Source organism: Aplidium turbinatum, chromosome 2 (genome assembly GCF_918807975.1).
Source record: "Aplidium turbinatum chromosome 2, kaAplTurb1.1, whole genome shotgun sequence".
Taxonomy (NCBI): Eukaryota; Metazoa; Chordata; class Ascidiacea; order Aplousobranchia; family Polyclinidae; genus Aplidium; species Aplidium turbinatum.
The window spans coordinates 11,470,584-11,485,195 of NC_137473.1; the positions used below are offsets into that span (position 1 = coordinate 11,470,584).

General features: G+C 36.4%; 1 protein-coding gene across 1 annotated transcript; it reads left to right on the plus strand.

Annotated features, from left to right (window-relative positions):
* The first annotated feature begins 1,205 nt into the window (after window positions 1-1,205).
* LOC145765026 (putative U3 small nucleolar RNA-associated protein 11) lies at window positions 1,206-6,278 on the plus strand. Its single transcript, XM_082576759.1, has 2 exons — window positions 1,206-1,504; window positions 3,334-6,278. Exons 1-2 carry the CDS (start codon window positions 1,283-1,285, stop codon window positions 3,709-3,711), a joined length of 600 nt encoding a protein of 199 aa, XP_082432885.1. The 5' UTR covers window positions 1,206-1,282; the 3' UTR covers window positions 3,712-6,278.
* Window positions 6,279-14,612: the final 8,334 nt, after the last annotated feature.

Below are 14,612 nucleotides of genomic sequence, written 5' to 3' on the forward strand. Positions count from 1 at the left end.
CTTATCTTCAGTAATAATCAGCAATTCAGCATCTCAAGCTATAAATCTCTCAGCAGCAGACAGCAATCGCGCGCGCGTGTGTGCGGCACACAACGCGTTTTTCCTAACTAGCCATTCAGAGCGCGCTATCTGGATCAGGTGGATTGATGCGTTGTGATAGCATTTTTTGTGGAATCACCTTGCAAGAATTAGAAAATACTAATCTTAAAACGCTTACATGTTTACGGATACTGGATTTTATTGCATAAAACTTCACAAAAATACTCTACACAACAGCAGTCACCCTGTGTGATAATTCGATTTTGTCCATTCAAATTTCACATCGCCTTAGTGCCTATGGATTCGGTAAAAAATGGATAAAACTGCGACAAAGCTCAGCCTTCACTTTCAGCTATTGCACAACCTAGCTATCTTCATTCTTGAGAGAAATTTGGCATTAAAAATGCCAACTTGGCATCCCTGGTGCAGGACTGGCCGTTAGACCCGCGAGAGCGTGTGATAGTCACGTGATCGACGATGCGCATGCGTCGAAGTCTTTTTTCTCTTGCAAAATGCGACAAGACAGATTTCGCGCCACTCGCGTTACTTTCAACCGCGTTCAGCCGAAAAGGCGGCTATAATTTCGAATATGTCCGTACGAAAAACGAATTTCGAATATCACCATAATCGAATCGAAAATCGAAATTGAACACCCCTAGTTGCATTGTCAAAAACTCAACCACAGTTCAGTCGTTTAGTTCAGGAAAGGCAACAACAGCCCTCTTATTAAATTTGCTTACGTTGAAATTCGGCATGGCACTTTGGATCACCTTAATATTCAAATACTGCTGACATTTCTTGAACAATTCATTCATTTTCTTATTTTTCTTTTTTTTTTCAGTAGGCTCCCTGTAAATTATAAAAAGTAAAATAGAAGGCTAAGCTTCGAGTATCGTGAGGATGTTCTTAGTTTTCATTCGAATTAAACCTTTCCATAAATATCACAAATGTAAATTTCGCACTGCTTTATATGCATAGTTTTCTACGGTAATACATTTGATCTAAAGTTAAGTTGGACACATTTTTCATGCAACTATTGTATAGGCAAACTATGGGTACCAGTATTTTTAAAAGTATTACTCTGGCTACAATTAGTGATAAAATCGATCAAAGTTTACTTTATAGTTTATCTCTGTTTAGGTTGTCTACCCTTTTGTAATACTGATTCAACTTATAAAGCTATTGTTTGGTTAAAAATTCAAGACAAAGCTGCCTGATAAGTGTTGAAAGTTTAAGCGAAACAATGTCTTTCAAAAAAGCACAGAAAGCAAGACAGAAACCACATCGTGAAAGAGGTCAAGTGACTGAAAGGCAAAATCTTGGTATACTTGAAAAGAAAAAAGATTACAAGCTACGTGCAAAGAATTATCAAAACCATCAAAGGAATTTGAAGTCTCTTCGCAAAAAGGCTCAAGCTCGCAATCCAGACGAATTTTACTTTAAAATGGTTAACAGAAAACTTGAGGTTGGTCTACTCTATAAGCATGGTACAGTATCTTTGTTTAATATAAGTAGCTACTGTTGCCACAAAATACTCACTTAATGCAATACCTCGTTTACAGAGTTCTGCCTTTGTCTTAAACTTGTGACAAATATTGTTTTGAGTGTTGCTGACCTGTTATTTTTCATGTGCTACTATTCGGTGAGTCCGATTCGGTGAGTTCCTAACCTCTAACCCCTAATCCTAACCCCTAACTCTAAAACAGCAATGATAATTAGGCTATGGTACCCGATAATTTTAAAAAGAAAATTAAAAAAATCATCAAATAGGGATCGGACTCACCGAAACAGGCCATTCCGTCCTAATATACATGTTGTGTGAAGAGAACAGTCATGTTTTAGTTTCAGAAAAACAGCTTTTGTTTACCTAAATTTAGGTAGGAGTGTTTTTTGACTTTATTAGCTTCATTAATGTTAGCACTTTATTGGCACCTTTTTGGTTCAGCATGGTTGACTTGTATCTGTAGTATGCAGGCATTTGCACAACAATCTGACCTCATAGCGTAATTTATTTAGAATTGATTTTGCTATTATAATAGTATCTTCAGCTAGCACTTGTGAAAAATATAGAAAACAAATAAAGCAAACTTCCATATTAACATACATAAAAATTCTCTTTTCAATGGATGGTTAAAAAAATTTCAAACCAAAAGCTGTGAGACTAATTCTTAACCTGATCTCCCATAATTTTCAACAATGTACTGGTACAAAAGTCAAGAACATCCATCAAGTAAATTTTAACAAGACTAGTACAATGAAAAAAGCAATTTTATTTCAGTCCGTTACTATAAGTTTACATTGATATAATGACTATAGGAAGAAAGAACATGTTTTCAACTTCGAAATTCAACGCTGTATTACTCCACCAAAAGCCTGATAATGTCTTTGATGAGTTCTAAAAAAGCCTGCTAATGTCTTTGATGAGTTCTAAAAAAGCCTGATAATGTCTTTGATGAGTTCTAACTTTTTTTTTACAAATCAAACTATATATTATCAAATATATCAACAGGCTCTTGATCATTAATTAATCATACTGTCTGGTTTGATTTGTTGTTTTTGTGTGGTAAATATGGACAAAGTTTTGTCCGCAATAAAGAATTGTAATAATAATAATGTATCATTTGTGTTCTATTTGCTTTGCTTGTGTGTTAAAAACACTGAAATGTGAGTACAAAATAAAGACCCAAAAAGCAGAAACGGAAATCATGTTTAGCAAACGTTTTTTAAATTATTCTGTTTTCATATCCATACTGCTACAAACTGAATTATAGATTTGTGTTTTTTTATTAAGGGAATGAAATGTCTGCAGTAAACTAATAGTGCACTATAATGATAAGTATAACATAAAAGTGTAATATTTTTAACGTTGAGTACTTCATCTGCAACTGCATACAATCTTTCTAGCAAAAACTGCCTAAAGTTTTACTATCAACATCTCGCTGCATTTCATTTGTGGAATATAATACCGGTACCACAAATGAAAAAATGTCACATGGAGGTATATAATATTCATGGCCATTCCAGTGTAACTACTGCACTGATGAGACCGGGAGGTCAAAACGGTGTGCAGTGTGCACTGTGCACTGTCTGCACTGCAGTTAATGTTTACTGTATGTATGTATACGTATTACGTACCCTGTGTGCAGAGTGGAGTAACAGATGATAATTAGTAAAATGCATTATTATTTTAATTCAATTTAAGAAAATCACTATGATTGAAAAAATAATTTATACAACAAAAAAATGTCATGTATTAACTATTAATCAAGATTACAAAACATGTGACTTTTGCAGGACGGAGTACATTGGATTTGTAATCCCCATCCGGAATATGTGGTTGAGGAACAAAAGCAGATGAAAATACAAGACATTAATTACATCAAATGGAAGTTACAGATTGAAACAAAAAAGGTGGAAAAATTACATGCCGACCTACTATTGAGTGAACCTTGCCACATTAAAAACAATCACACATTTTTTGTAAAAGAAACATCACCTTCGAACAAGAGAGTTCAGCTTCATAACAAAGAAAGAACTGAATTAAAACAGGAACTTAAAGGCAGACGTCGTCGTTTAAAAGAGCTTCGGAGCGTGGCAGAGAAGATGGAAGTCCTTAATAACCCTGTTTCATGTGATCCTTTTTTCCGACCCAAACTCTTTAAACGCATATAACTCATAAACGGCTTGACATAATTGAATCAAACTTTCACACAATACAGCAAAATTATCTGGGAATACATAACCATTAATATTTTTTTACTTAATGCTGACAGGTTGTTACAAATAGGTATTTATTTGAAGGTTGATGATATTTTATTTATTGAATTTTGAAATAGTGTCTTAATGACCGCTTAATTAAGTGTGACGGGCTCGATCTTTTGTACTAGGACTAATTTTCCGCAATAATTATGACGCTGTTAGCGTGCTACTTGCGTAGCAACGTTTGCTTGTTGATTTGCCTGAGGCGTTGCAATTTCTTGTGTCTAGTTGATACTTTGTTTTTGATAATCTTTTAGCTTCTTTATATTGCCATTTGAATGAAATGTAGTGTTGAAAAATAACAGTGCCATCGAAAAACATTCTTGTTTAGGTTTTTGTTAACATTATGGTGAAACCAAAGGCATTACGAAGCCGAGCAACGTTATCAAGTTATTAACAAATTCAATCAAAAACTGTTAAAAGATAGGAAAGGCAATCTGGCAATTATTTGCTGGTGGAGCTTCCTATCTTAACAGCTTTTGATTGAATTTGTCACGTCTTGTGCTTCTCGTATTTTTTACTTTGTTTGTGCCACTATCTCGTGTAGTGCTTCTGTCCATCTTGCGTAATCTGTTTGAGTCCTTTTCTAAACAATCCATTAATTTTATTTCTCAAATACTTGACCCGTTGTGCTGCGACATTTTCAGTTATCATTTTGTGTGAACTAGTTAAGCAAGTTTCTCAAATGTTTACGATTTGTCCATATTTTTGTTGTGACAGTGTATTATTCTTTAGTATTTCTTTTAAAAATATTTTACTTATAGGCTTGAAAAGGGCTGTATGACTAGCCGAAAACGTTAGCTTATTGTTGTTTTTTTATAATGTTAAATGTAGTGTTGTTGCTGGGTTATATATGTTTATGGTTTAAAAAAAGTTACCTCTCTACCCAAATTGTATTGTTTGGAAAAAGTTTTCGCTCCGTTGCTGAGTTTGTTAGTCACAGAACGATCAGTTTCTCCCAAAAGAATGCGCATTTTACTCGCAATTACAGTGCGCAAACCTATCGTTGGTCTGCGCTGCACTTAGGGATGGGCAATTCAGAATAATTCACTATTCCAGAATTATTCTGGAATACTAAACCGAATCCAGAATCGAATCCAGAATACTGAATCCTATTAACTTCCAGGCTCCAGCAACACAAAAAGTAAAAAATTTCAGACACAAAAGCTACACAATCAAAGTAAATGTTTGTTGCAATGCAACACATTAAGGCATTCTAAATGACTTCCAGCCAAATGGGAGCAGTGTTGCCAGATGATGGAAGCCGCTTGGCAACAAAAAGTAACTAAAATTTCACCAGATATTTAAAACACCCTAAACAGGCCAGTAACTAGCCGGGGGCCAGGGGGGCATCCCCCCCCCGCCCCTGAAAAAAATTTGCCCCCCCTGGCAAAATCCCAACATTCTCGAGCAACAGCTACAATTATAATGGTTTTGCCCAAAAAAATTACAATTACACTATACTACCTCCACTCCACTATACTTACACTATACAAACTATACTACCTCCAGGGTGCAGTTGAATGGTCTTACATATTGCATTATTATTGTGTAAACTGTGCTCAACGTACATACCTAATCTCCAGTGAAACATGCCAAACATATGTCTAGGTGCAAATATAGCATATTTTACTTACTTTTGGTAATGGGAAGATGATAGGTTTGTCATAGCTATGATTGTAACAATTCAGACTCTTAGAAATTTCCTCAAATAGCAACATATTTGGCCGTGTTCTAGCAGGCCATGATTGCACGATTGTGCATGTGTACAAAGCGTGAAGAAAATTGCACGCTTAGTTTCTTTGATTGCTCATGCGAGCGAGTGACGTAGAGTTGCATGCGCCGTGCGCGCACAACGCGTGCACAATGTTTTCGAACGTTTGCGTGGGTAAACCACATTTTTTTCAGTTCACTGTCTCCAGCTGACAGCTTGCACAAGACTTATGCATATCTTTAAAACCGAATCTTATTACCCGGTTTTATTGCCGTTTTGGATTCGGATAGTTTAGGATCCGAATCCTTCTGGATTCGGTATTCTGAATTGCCCATCCCTAGCTAATTAGTACTTGAGGCAATATCAATTGCATGGCTAAATCCCATCCACAGTCGAACGAATTAACTTTTCTCGGATCGCTGTGGGTGTTCAAGCAAAGCAAACTGCTTGCATTTACTCGGCATGTATCAAGTACACAGGAGAATGCTAGGATTGTCCAACGTTTCGATTTGTTTTTTTTTATGGAATATTTGGCCATTCGTTGATCTACATTCTACAACATCAGTTCCACCTTTTGTGAAATCAAAGTTTGTATTTTGCTGGTTTCTTTTTGATGTCACCTTTGACGGTACCTACAAGCGGTTGAACAGTCGATAACATCAACACATTTCGTAAACCCGTGATTTTTGTTTTTACGACGTATGAGTGCAGAACTAACTCTTTTTTTTCTGCTTCCCAAAAGCATTTATACGAATAAATGTCACGTCCAGTGGTTGGTTTACTTGTGATGGAATGCCTTTTCTATTAGCTTGGACTGTTCCAAAGTCACGCTGTGTGATAGAAGCCATTGGGCTAGTGCAGGGGTTCTTAAACTTTTTTTAACGAGGACCCCTTGAAAAAATTTGGTTTACGTGGACCCCGTTTGTGGCCTAGTCCGAGAAACTTTTTAGATCAGCATGAATTGCTGATCTGTTTGTTTTCAACAAGAACATGAAATTGTGACTTCGTTTTTGATAGGGCAACACGCATGTCATCCTTTCCATCCAACCGGTTTCGACTCTTTGTTTTGATAATTACCAAGAATGAAAATCCTGACTCACATAAATATGTAGTCGCAAATGGGATTAAAGCAGCCATGGCTCTCTTTACCAAAAGACGATATTCTTGCATCAACGAACTCCTAAAATCGCTCATACTTTTCGAATTTTCCATTGCTCTTAGTTCAATGAACTCATCTCATCACTGATAGATTCCAGTTCAACGAGGACAGGGCAACGTATCCACTATCCATGCTGTATTTTTAATATCCTCTACGAGTCTACGGTTAAGCAGTAACCCCTGAAAGAGTTTTGCAATGCTTCCAAATGTCTGTGTGCAGAGAAAATGGTAGAGCATTACAAACTGCAGTTCCATTTTGAAGCATCATTTCTTCCACGTTGAGAAATTAGAATAGTTGTTAGTCTCCAATCTCCTTTTCCATCATCATTTCTTCCACGTTGAGAAATTACCGTATTTACTTGATTGTAAGCCGCATGTGATAGTTTTAGAAATTTAATGTAAGCCGAAAATACTGTTATATGATCTTATAATTTTACAATATAATATTGAAAACCGCAAGGTTGGCAACCCTGACCATAAATAAAACTGACAACTCCTTTTCTTCTTTCAAATGCACGTCATAAATGCATGTGACAATTTTAAATGCACGTCACAACTTCACAATTGTCGGTATCAGACAACGCAGTACGGCAAAACATCTATGGCAAAGTCGACAAGGAAAAAGGCAAAAAGAAAAAATGTAAGCCGCCCTTGAATTTAAGCCGCAAACATGATGGAAAAAAACTTTATAAGCCGCGCCTTACAATCAAGTAAATACGTAGAATAGTTGTTAGTCTCCAATCTCCTTAACTTGTCCTGAAAAGCTTTAAGTTTTTCAGAAGCGTCCATTATTGTAACGCAGAAACTTCCATTCGAAGTTCAAATAAGCGCTTCAAAACTTGTAGTGCAGTCGTGGGAACTTAAAAAGTGGTGTTTGTGGGAAACAATTTTTATCAAGCTGATACTTTTCTCAGACCTTTCCCATATTATGCAGATGGCTCAGAAAAAAATCCCGATCAATCGGATGATGAGAAACCCCCTTTTGGACCCATTTTCCAAATGACGTCACAATCCCTTTATGAAAATTTCAAGTTTTTCAAAATGGGACATATTATACATCATCTTTTAGCTTTTTTCAAGGGGAACAACTTGTTCTATTAACAAGAACCCTGAAAATGTACAGAAAAAGAGTTATTTCCAATTAAGCAAAAGGATAAATCTGTGAATTTCAGGCAAATTTGAATCGTCACTGTTGGACTTATTCTATGACAAAAATTAAACAAAGTAAGCGAAACGTAAATTGAAGCTATCATCAAAAACGACAAAGATGTTGCTTTCCTCCTCGTCTTGTCCCGTTTCATATCTTCATTACGTACGAGAATTCCTTTTCTTCGGTACCAACAACGACTTTATGCAGAAGTGAAAAAAAGACTTCATTCTTAAGTTTTTCGTCTAGTCTCTGGAATATGTCGTTCAGAATACAAATTATTACTTAGATACGAAAAAGATGTGAAACTATCTTTGTATTTCAAGCATACTTAGGCTACTATACTATTACATTCACCACACGAAGAAACACATGCCATTCCATAATTGCGACAGGTGCAAGTTTTCGTTCCACATGGATTTTTCGTTGATTTCTTGCAATCATCTGCATCTAATTAATGCTTCTGGTGCTATAGGCATATCCGTCATTATTGGGACAAGTTCGTTGTTGCTATTGTTTCTCTATCCATATTCACAAACATTGAATTTAAATTCTAAAGACGTAACCCATGGAAGTAGGCTGCTCTTTGGCTCGGTGGTAGCTTTTCCGGTGCAATTATCCCTTCGCATGCCATATACATGTAATTGTCATGTCTAAAAGTAAACAAAGATAAATATTACATACAGGGTATCTAGAATTGGACAATATTAAAAAAAGTGTAAACATTATTATATAATCCCTATGTAAAAATACATACCTGAGTGGCTGAGTTTAGTAAGCGTTGAATCTTCATTGCCACAATACCAGATCTTGAATGCAGCTATAGAGGCTTCTCCGACCTCGTTTTGGGAACTCCAGACCTTTCAGCGTTTCTGATTTTCGCAACTTCTTTTCCCTTTTCCAAATATCGATGACGTTGTGTCGCATCCTGACCATGCATGGAGGAAAAGAAGATCTTCTTTAATATCTTTAATACTTGGGTTGGCTTCTTTGATTCTCCAGGCTTTGTTGAAGCGCTCCTTGGTCGAAGTAAATATCATCATGAGTGTCAGTCTTCCAATGATGCAGTAACATAGTAACTGCATCAGTATCATCAGCAATGACATTTACTGGACCTTTTCGAAAAGAAGCATAATCAAGGGATTTCACTACAATGGAACCGTCAGCATCATCAGAGCATTTTGCCTCGTGTAATTAACCGCCATGCGATGTGCCTTTCTCCTCAGCTTTGCAGTTTCATTTTTGTGCATTTCGTTTTTCAATATTCATTGTGTAGATCAGTTATTTTCAATGTAGATGTTATTGTAAAATCATCAGAGCAGTTGTGAACTTCAACTTCGGATTGTCTCAGAAGGTTAGAAACAAACTTGATGAATTCAGCCTTGGTTTCGATGCAGCTGAGGTAGCGATCTTGAGTAAAAGGAAGTGAATTGCTCGGATCAATTTTCACAAACGTGCTCTGTGGAACGGAATTTCGGCGCAAGTACTCTTGACTTTTAGTACTTTCGTCATGATAGACATCAAACACAACAACAGCATGGGTATAATGGTTTTGGATATATTTCACATACGAATTTCAAACTTCCGAAAACTTCATTCCTTTTTTCCAGCGAACTTTATGTACCGTAGTAGGCCTAATGCACCACTGGTGAGCCTACTTTATAGAAACTGAGCCTTGTTTAGTTGCGTCATTGCTTCATGAATACTTGCCGAGTGACTCACACTAAAAACCCAAAAATGTCGAACACTTTCTGTCATACTTTTCCTTCCGTCAATCCTCCACGCGACTTAATTGAGCGCATAAGAGCTTGCTCGATCGCAAGATCTTTCCAAATTCCGGTGAAGCTTTTTGCTGTCCTCTTTACTGTGTGCTGCTCGGTTAGAAGTTGATCGTAGGCCTACAACCATAGATGAAAAGAGAATTCTGCAATTATCAGCAATATCTGGAGTCATAGTGTTGAATGTAACAGTATAGTACCGTAGCCTAAGTATGCTTCAAATACAAAGCTAGTTTCACATCTTTTTCGTATCTAAGTATAATTAGTATGAACGACATACTCCAGAGACTAGACGAAGAACTTAAGAATGAAGGGTCTTTTTCACTTTTGCCTAACGTCGATGTTGGTACCGAAGAGGAGTGCTCTTACAATGAAGATGAAACGGGACAAGACGAGGAGGAAAGCAACATCTTTGACGTTTTTGATGATGATAGCTTCAATTTTTGTTTCTAATTTCAAATTTGCCTGGAATTCATAGATTTATCCTTTTGCTTAATCGGTAATAACTCTTTTTCTGTACATTTTCAGGGTTCTTGTTAATAGTAAAAGTTGTTCCCCTTGAAAAAAGCTAAAAAATGATGTATAATATGTCCTATTTTGAAAAACTTGAAATTTTCATAAAGGAATTATGACGTCATTTGGAAAAAGGGGGTTTCCCATCATCCGATTGATGGGGATTTTTTTCTGAGCTATTTGCATAGTATGGGGAAGGTCTGAAAAAAGTATCAGCTTGATAAAAAAATTTTCCCACAAAAACCTCCCACGACTGCACTATTGTCCCCTTGACAGCCAGCGAACTTCTGTAGGACAGAGGAGAACTTCATGTTCCGCTCCCATTTCTTGACATAACCTCTTGAATATTCGATGGTTCAAAGCACAAGCTTTGATAAAATTAACGATTTTCACACTACCAGACAAAATTTGTTGGGAGAGTTTTCGATGCTAATGCATGGCGATGTAAAAAGCAATGAGTAACGATGACCTGAGAAAAATCATCAGCGTTGTTTGAACTTGATATCTTTTCTTTTGAAAAATTTATTCCATTTTTGAAATTATAAGCTTAGCCTACACTAATTCCATTGGGTCTTCATAGACCCCCTAAAACTAGTCCGCGGACCCCTGCTCTCCATTCAGCGTCACCTAGTTGATGGAATAATTCCCCTGCAACAATCCGAAACTTCACTCTGCCAACTCGGTAACCGCAGCCATATGTCAAAAAGTCTTTACAAGTAGGCCTATGCGAAACTATTAGGAATAACCCATCAGAGACTTTTCAAGCCAAGAATAAAGATTTAAAACCAATCACGTGATTTTACGATTTACAGCTGTTGAAAATGAGAGGAAACTAGACTCACTGGTGTTTGTGCGGTGTGCATCGTCGGCGGCAGCTGTTCATAGTAAGAATGAGGGTTAGCTTTAGAAAATTTACCTTGAAGAAAAAGAACTATCTTGCGGTAGCTATAAAGTCGGGCAGGCAGTGATATGAACTATTGCCTTGAAACTGTGGGTTTGATCGCTTATGAAACTGATTAAGGGATTGAGCTACCCTTTCGAAAACAAAGGCTTCTCAGATGTCTACCAAAAAATGAGAATGAAAGTCATAGCCCATTGACACAGTGTCACGGTTTCTTTCTATCTCTTACCAGGAAAAAGACTTGGAAAGGTTCAATGACGTATTTTAATGGGTTATAACCGAAAAGCAGTCAATTAAATGTCGAAAGGTTCCACTAGTGAAATGATAATCTAACTTCTTGAAGGACTTTAACGAACGGCTTCTCAAATAACTCTAATTTCGAACACAATTTATATCAGCACCAATTCTCATCTACTTGTATTCGATTTCTTCAACTCTCAATCAACAATAATTTCTGCACCAACTACCAATCCACAACTCATAACACAACTCTCATAGTCAACTCGTCATAATACAACTCCCATAATAATCATTACGCAAATTACCCACTATTTATAAAAAGTTTGTTCGGTCTAGTAACTTCGAGAAGGTTACGTAATGTTGCATCACACGAACTCACCGTTCGGTCACGTTGCACTGAGCGGCGTAAACAAGCAAGTTTAAAGAAGACTCTAGATCTGCACGTAGCAATTGAATGATCTAGAATACACGTTACATAATACAGATTTCGTAATCAGAGGTTACTTCAGGATAATGACCGATGATAACCTATAGCATAAGAATTTTACAATCAAAACAGCACGCTCGATCGAGATACAAGCAGCCCGTCGCAAGACCTCGCACATTGATTGTGACACACAGCATGCAATTATTATTGAACATAAACTGGATTTCTAATTGATTGTTGAACGCTTGTTTGTTTTAATGTTAGAACTTCGTTTTGTGTCATTATTTTGCGACTTGTGATTCGACGAAAAATCATACAGTAGGGTTTCGCATCCTTGTAAAGGTCAAAAATCACAGTTTAGTAAAAAATTTGTAGATCAAAAGTTGCCTAATGACGAAATCAGTTATTATTATGGATTCAGTTAATGATATCGGGACACAAGCAATTCTCAATAAGAATCTTCCGACTGCGTTGCCGCTCGATTCCTGAATTATGGGCAAACGTTTGGCATGCTTTTCGTTGCGAGAAATGCAATTGCTGCTCTCCTTTGATAGCAAGTCAGGATCAAGTGGTTTGGGTAGTGGTCACAGCGGTAAACCATAATTTCTTCGTGGGAAAATTGTAACTTAAAGTTCCCGGATCCGTTCGTCTGCATATAATGACCGAAGAAACACACACTTGAACTTCTTTTCAAAAAGTGTATTTCTGTAAAAATTAGCCCACGGCTACCGAAAACGAGGGGGTGCAACGCGTACACCACTGAAAACTGTCACTACAGAACAGATTACTTGGATAAAAGACGGAACCTTTGTCCAGCTAGCAAGCACTAAGCCAACAGTTAAATGTGCGGCCAACTTTCAAACAATCATTTTACGAATGACCAGAATAGATAACAATATCTCAAATTCACGTATGCAGTACTGTGACGCAATAATGAAAGACAATTATGAAGTCATTCCAACAGGTGTTTTAAGCTGATGTAATATTTCCTGTTTAAACAGGCCCAAACAGGTTTGACACAATTCTTATGAACGCTGGTGCAATTTTGGCTCATGTTTTAGGAATTTCCATGACGTAATATTCAGTAGACTTGAACGGTTTTTATATGACGTTTGATTTGGTGAAAATTGTCGGGAACAGGTAGAAACAACATTTTTTGAAGTATTTTGCTTTGAATAGTTTCAGATCGGACTAAATTAATAAAACTTGACACAAATCACCATTAGGATTTTCCTGATCCACAACGATGTGTTGAAACCGTTTGAAAGTGTTTAGGCCTACTTGTGTTTTTGTTATGTCCGTATATTTTTTTCAAGTTAACAAAAATTATGTCAAACCAATTATTAACGTTAGGCCTTATGTCTGTTGCAAAATAAACTCTCTATCAAAGCTTTACCAGCAGTATCGTTGAAAGGGCTGGTCCAAAGGATACTTTTGGGGCTACGATTTTGCAAAGATAGTGTAGCTAGACAAAGCGAAACTATGTCGTAACATTTACTTTTGGTCTGCAATGCAATCTATAAAAAGGGTTAGCCTACTTCTCTGAAACATTCTACACTAATTAGACTTAGAGCATCAAGTCAGCTGAGTCAACTAACCAGGTTTTAGGAAGATTGTCAAAAAGCAGTTGGAGAATGTCAAAAGAGTTTATTGAACCGTGACTTCTCAACTGACTAAATATTTGTCATGGGATTTTTTGAGCTATCTAGACTTGCAGCTGAAGTTGCAGTTTATGAAATGTTTTGACAAACAGTCTTGATCTTTCTGAAAGGATGATGTAGTTTTCCAACGAAATCTTTTGACAAACAGCCTGAAGTTCCAGAACAATTTATTTAAGAAAGTTGAACAAAACTTAAGGTGTTTGATAGCCTGTTTAAAATCTTTTGTTTGCATCGAAATTTCAGACTAAATTCTGGATAAAAGTTTAAGTTTAGACGGAAGTGAGACAATCAACTTTTTGTAGAAACAAACCAAATATTTTGATTTTTTTTTTTGTGACACAGCAAGGCAAAGCTTAAACAAATTGTAAAATTAGGAAAAAGTTAAGTTATTTTTGTTTAAAGCAAATTAAATCAAAATTCAGAAATATCTTTAGGCCTATTTCAAATAACTCTAATATATTTTTGCATAGCCTTAGTGGTTTCATCCTATTGTTGTGTATGCACAGTGTTGGGCGCGATAACTCATTTTTCAGTTAAGCGATAACGATAATCGATAAACGAAAAATGCCTAAAGCGATAACGATAAACGATAAATCAAAAAAAAAGTTAAGCGATAACGATAAACGATAAATTATCGCCGATAATGTCCGATAACGATAATTTTTTTTTCTCGATTGGCGCTGCCCCATCCCATGCAGCACGAACTGTTTTCATCAACATGACGAAAAATCGAACATAATATACTGTAAAGGGACAAAACTTTTTGTAAGTTATGCATGAATAGAATCGCAACAGCGGCAGTAGGTATCAATCTTCAACCTCTTGATCCAGAATCAAACCACTGAGGTAACCGCCGTGCTTATAATTATACCTTCAGATACCAGTTGGATGCTTTTATCAATTGGGTTACACTGCCGCTTACGTGCAGTAGGCAAAATAATTAAATCAAATGAAACTACCATAAAAAATTTCAAACTTTGTATTTTGCTTTCTGCTTAAAGGGCTGTTTACAGCAAAGTCAGCAATAATTGAAAAAATTCCAAACAACGCAAAATGCTTGAAAATTTATCAGTAATCTTAAGCGTTATTGGTAGTAAAAATATGCATACTGTGAAATCCATCAAACTTGTCAAATTAGTCGTGTTTGTTCAAGAACAATAACATAATTATCGTAATATACTGATAATCTCAGATAAATTTTTCTGTTTTCTTTGTGAACACCATCAAACAATGGCAGAACGCTGAGTTGTTGAAATAAGAATTACAATATAGGCA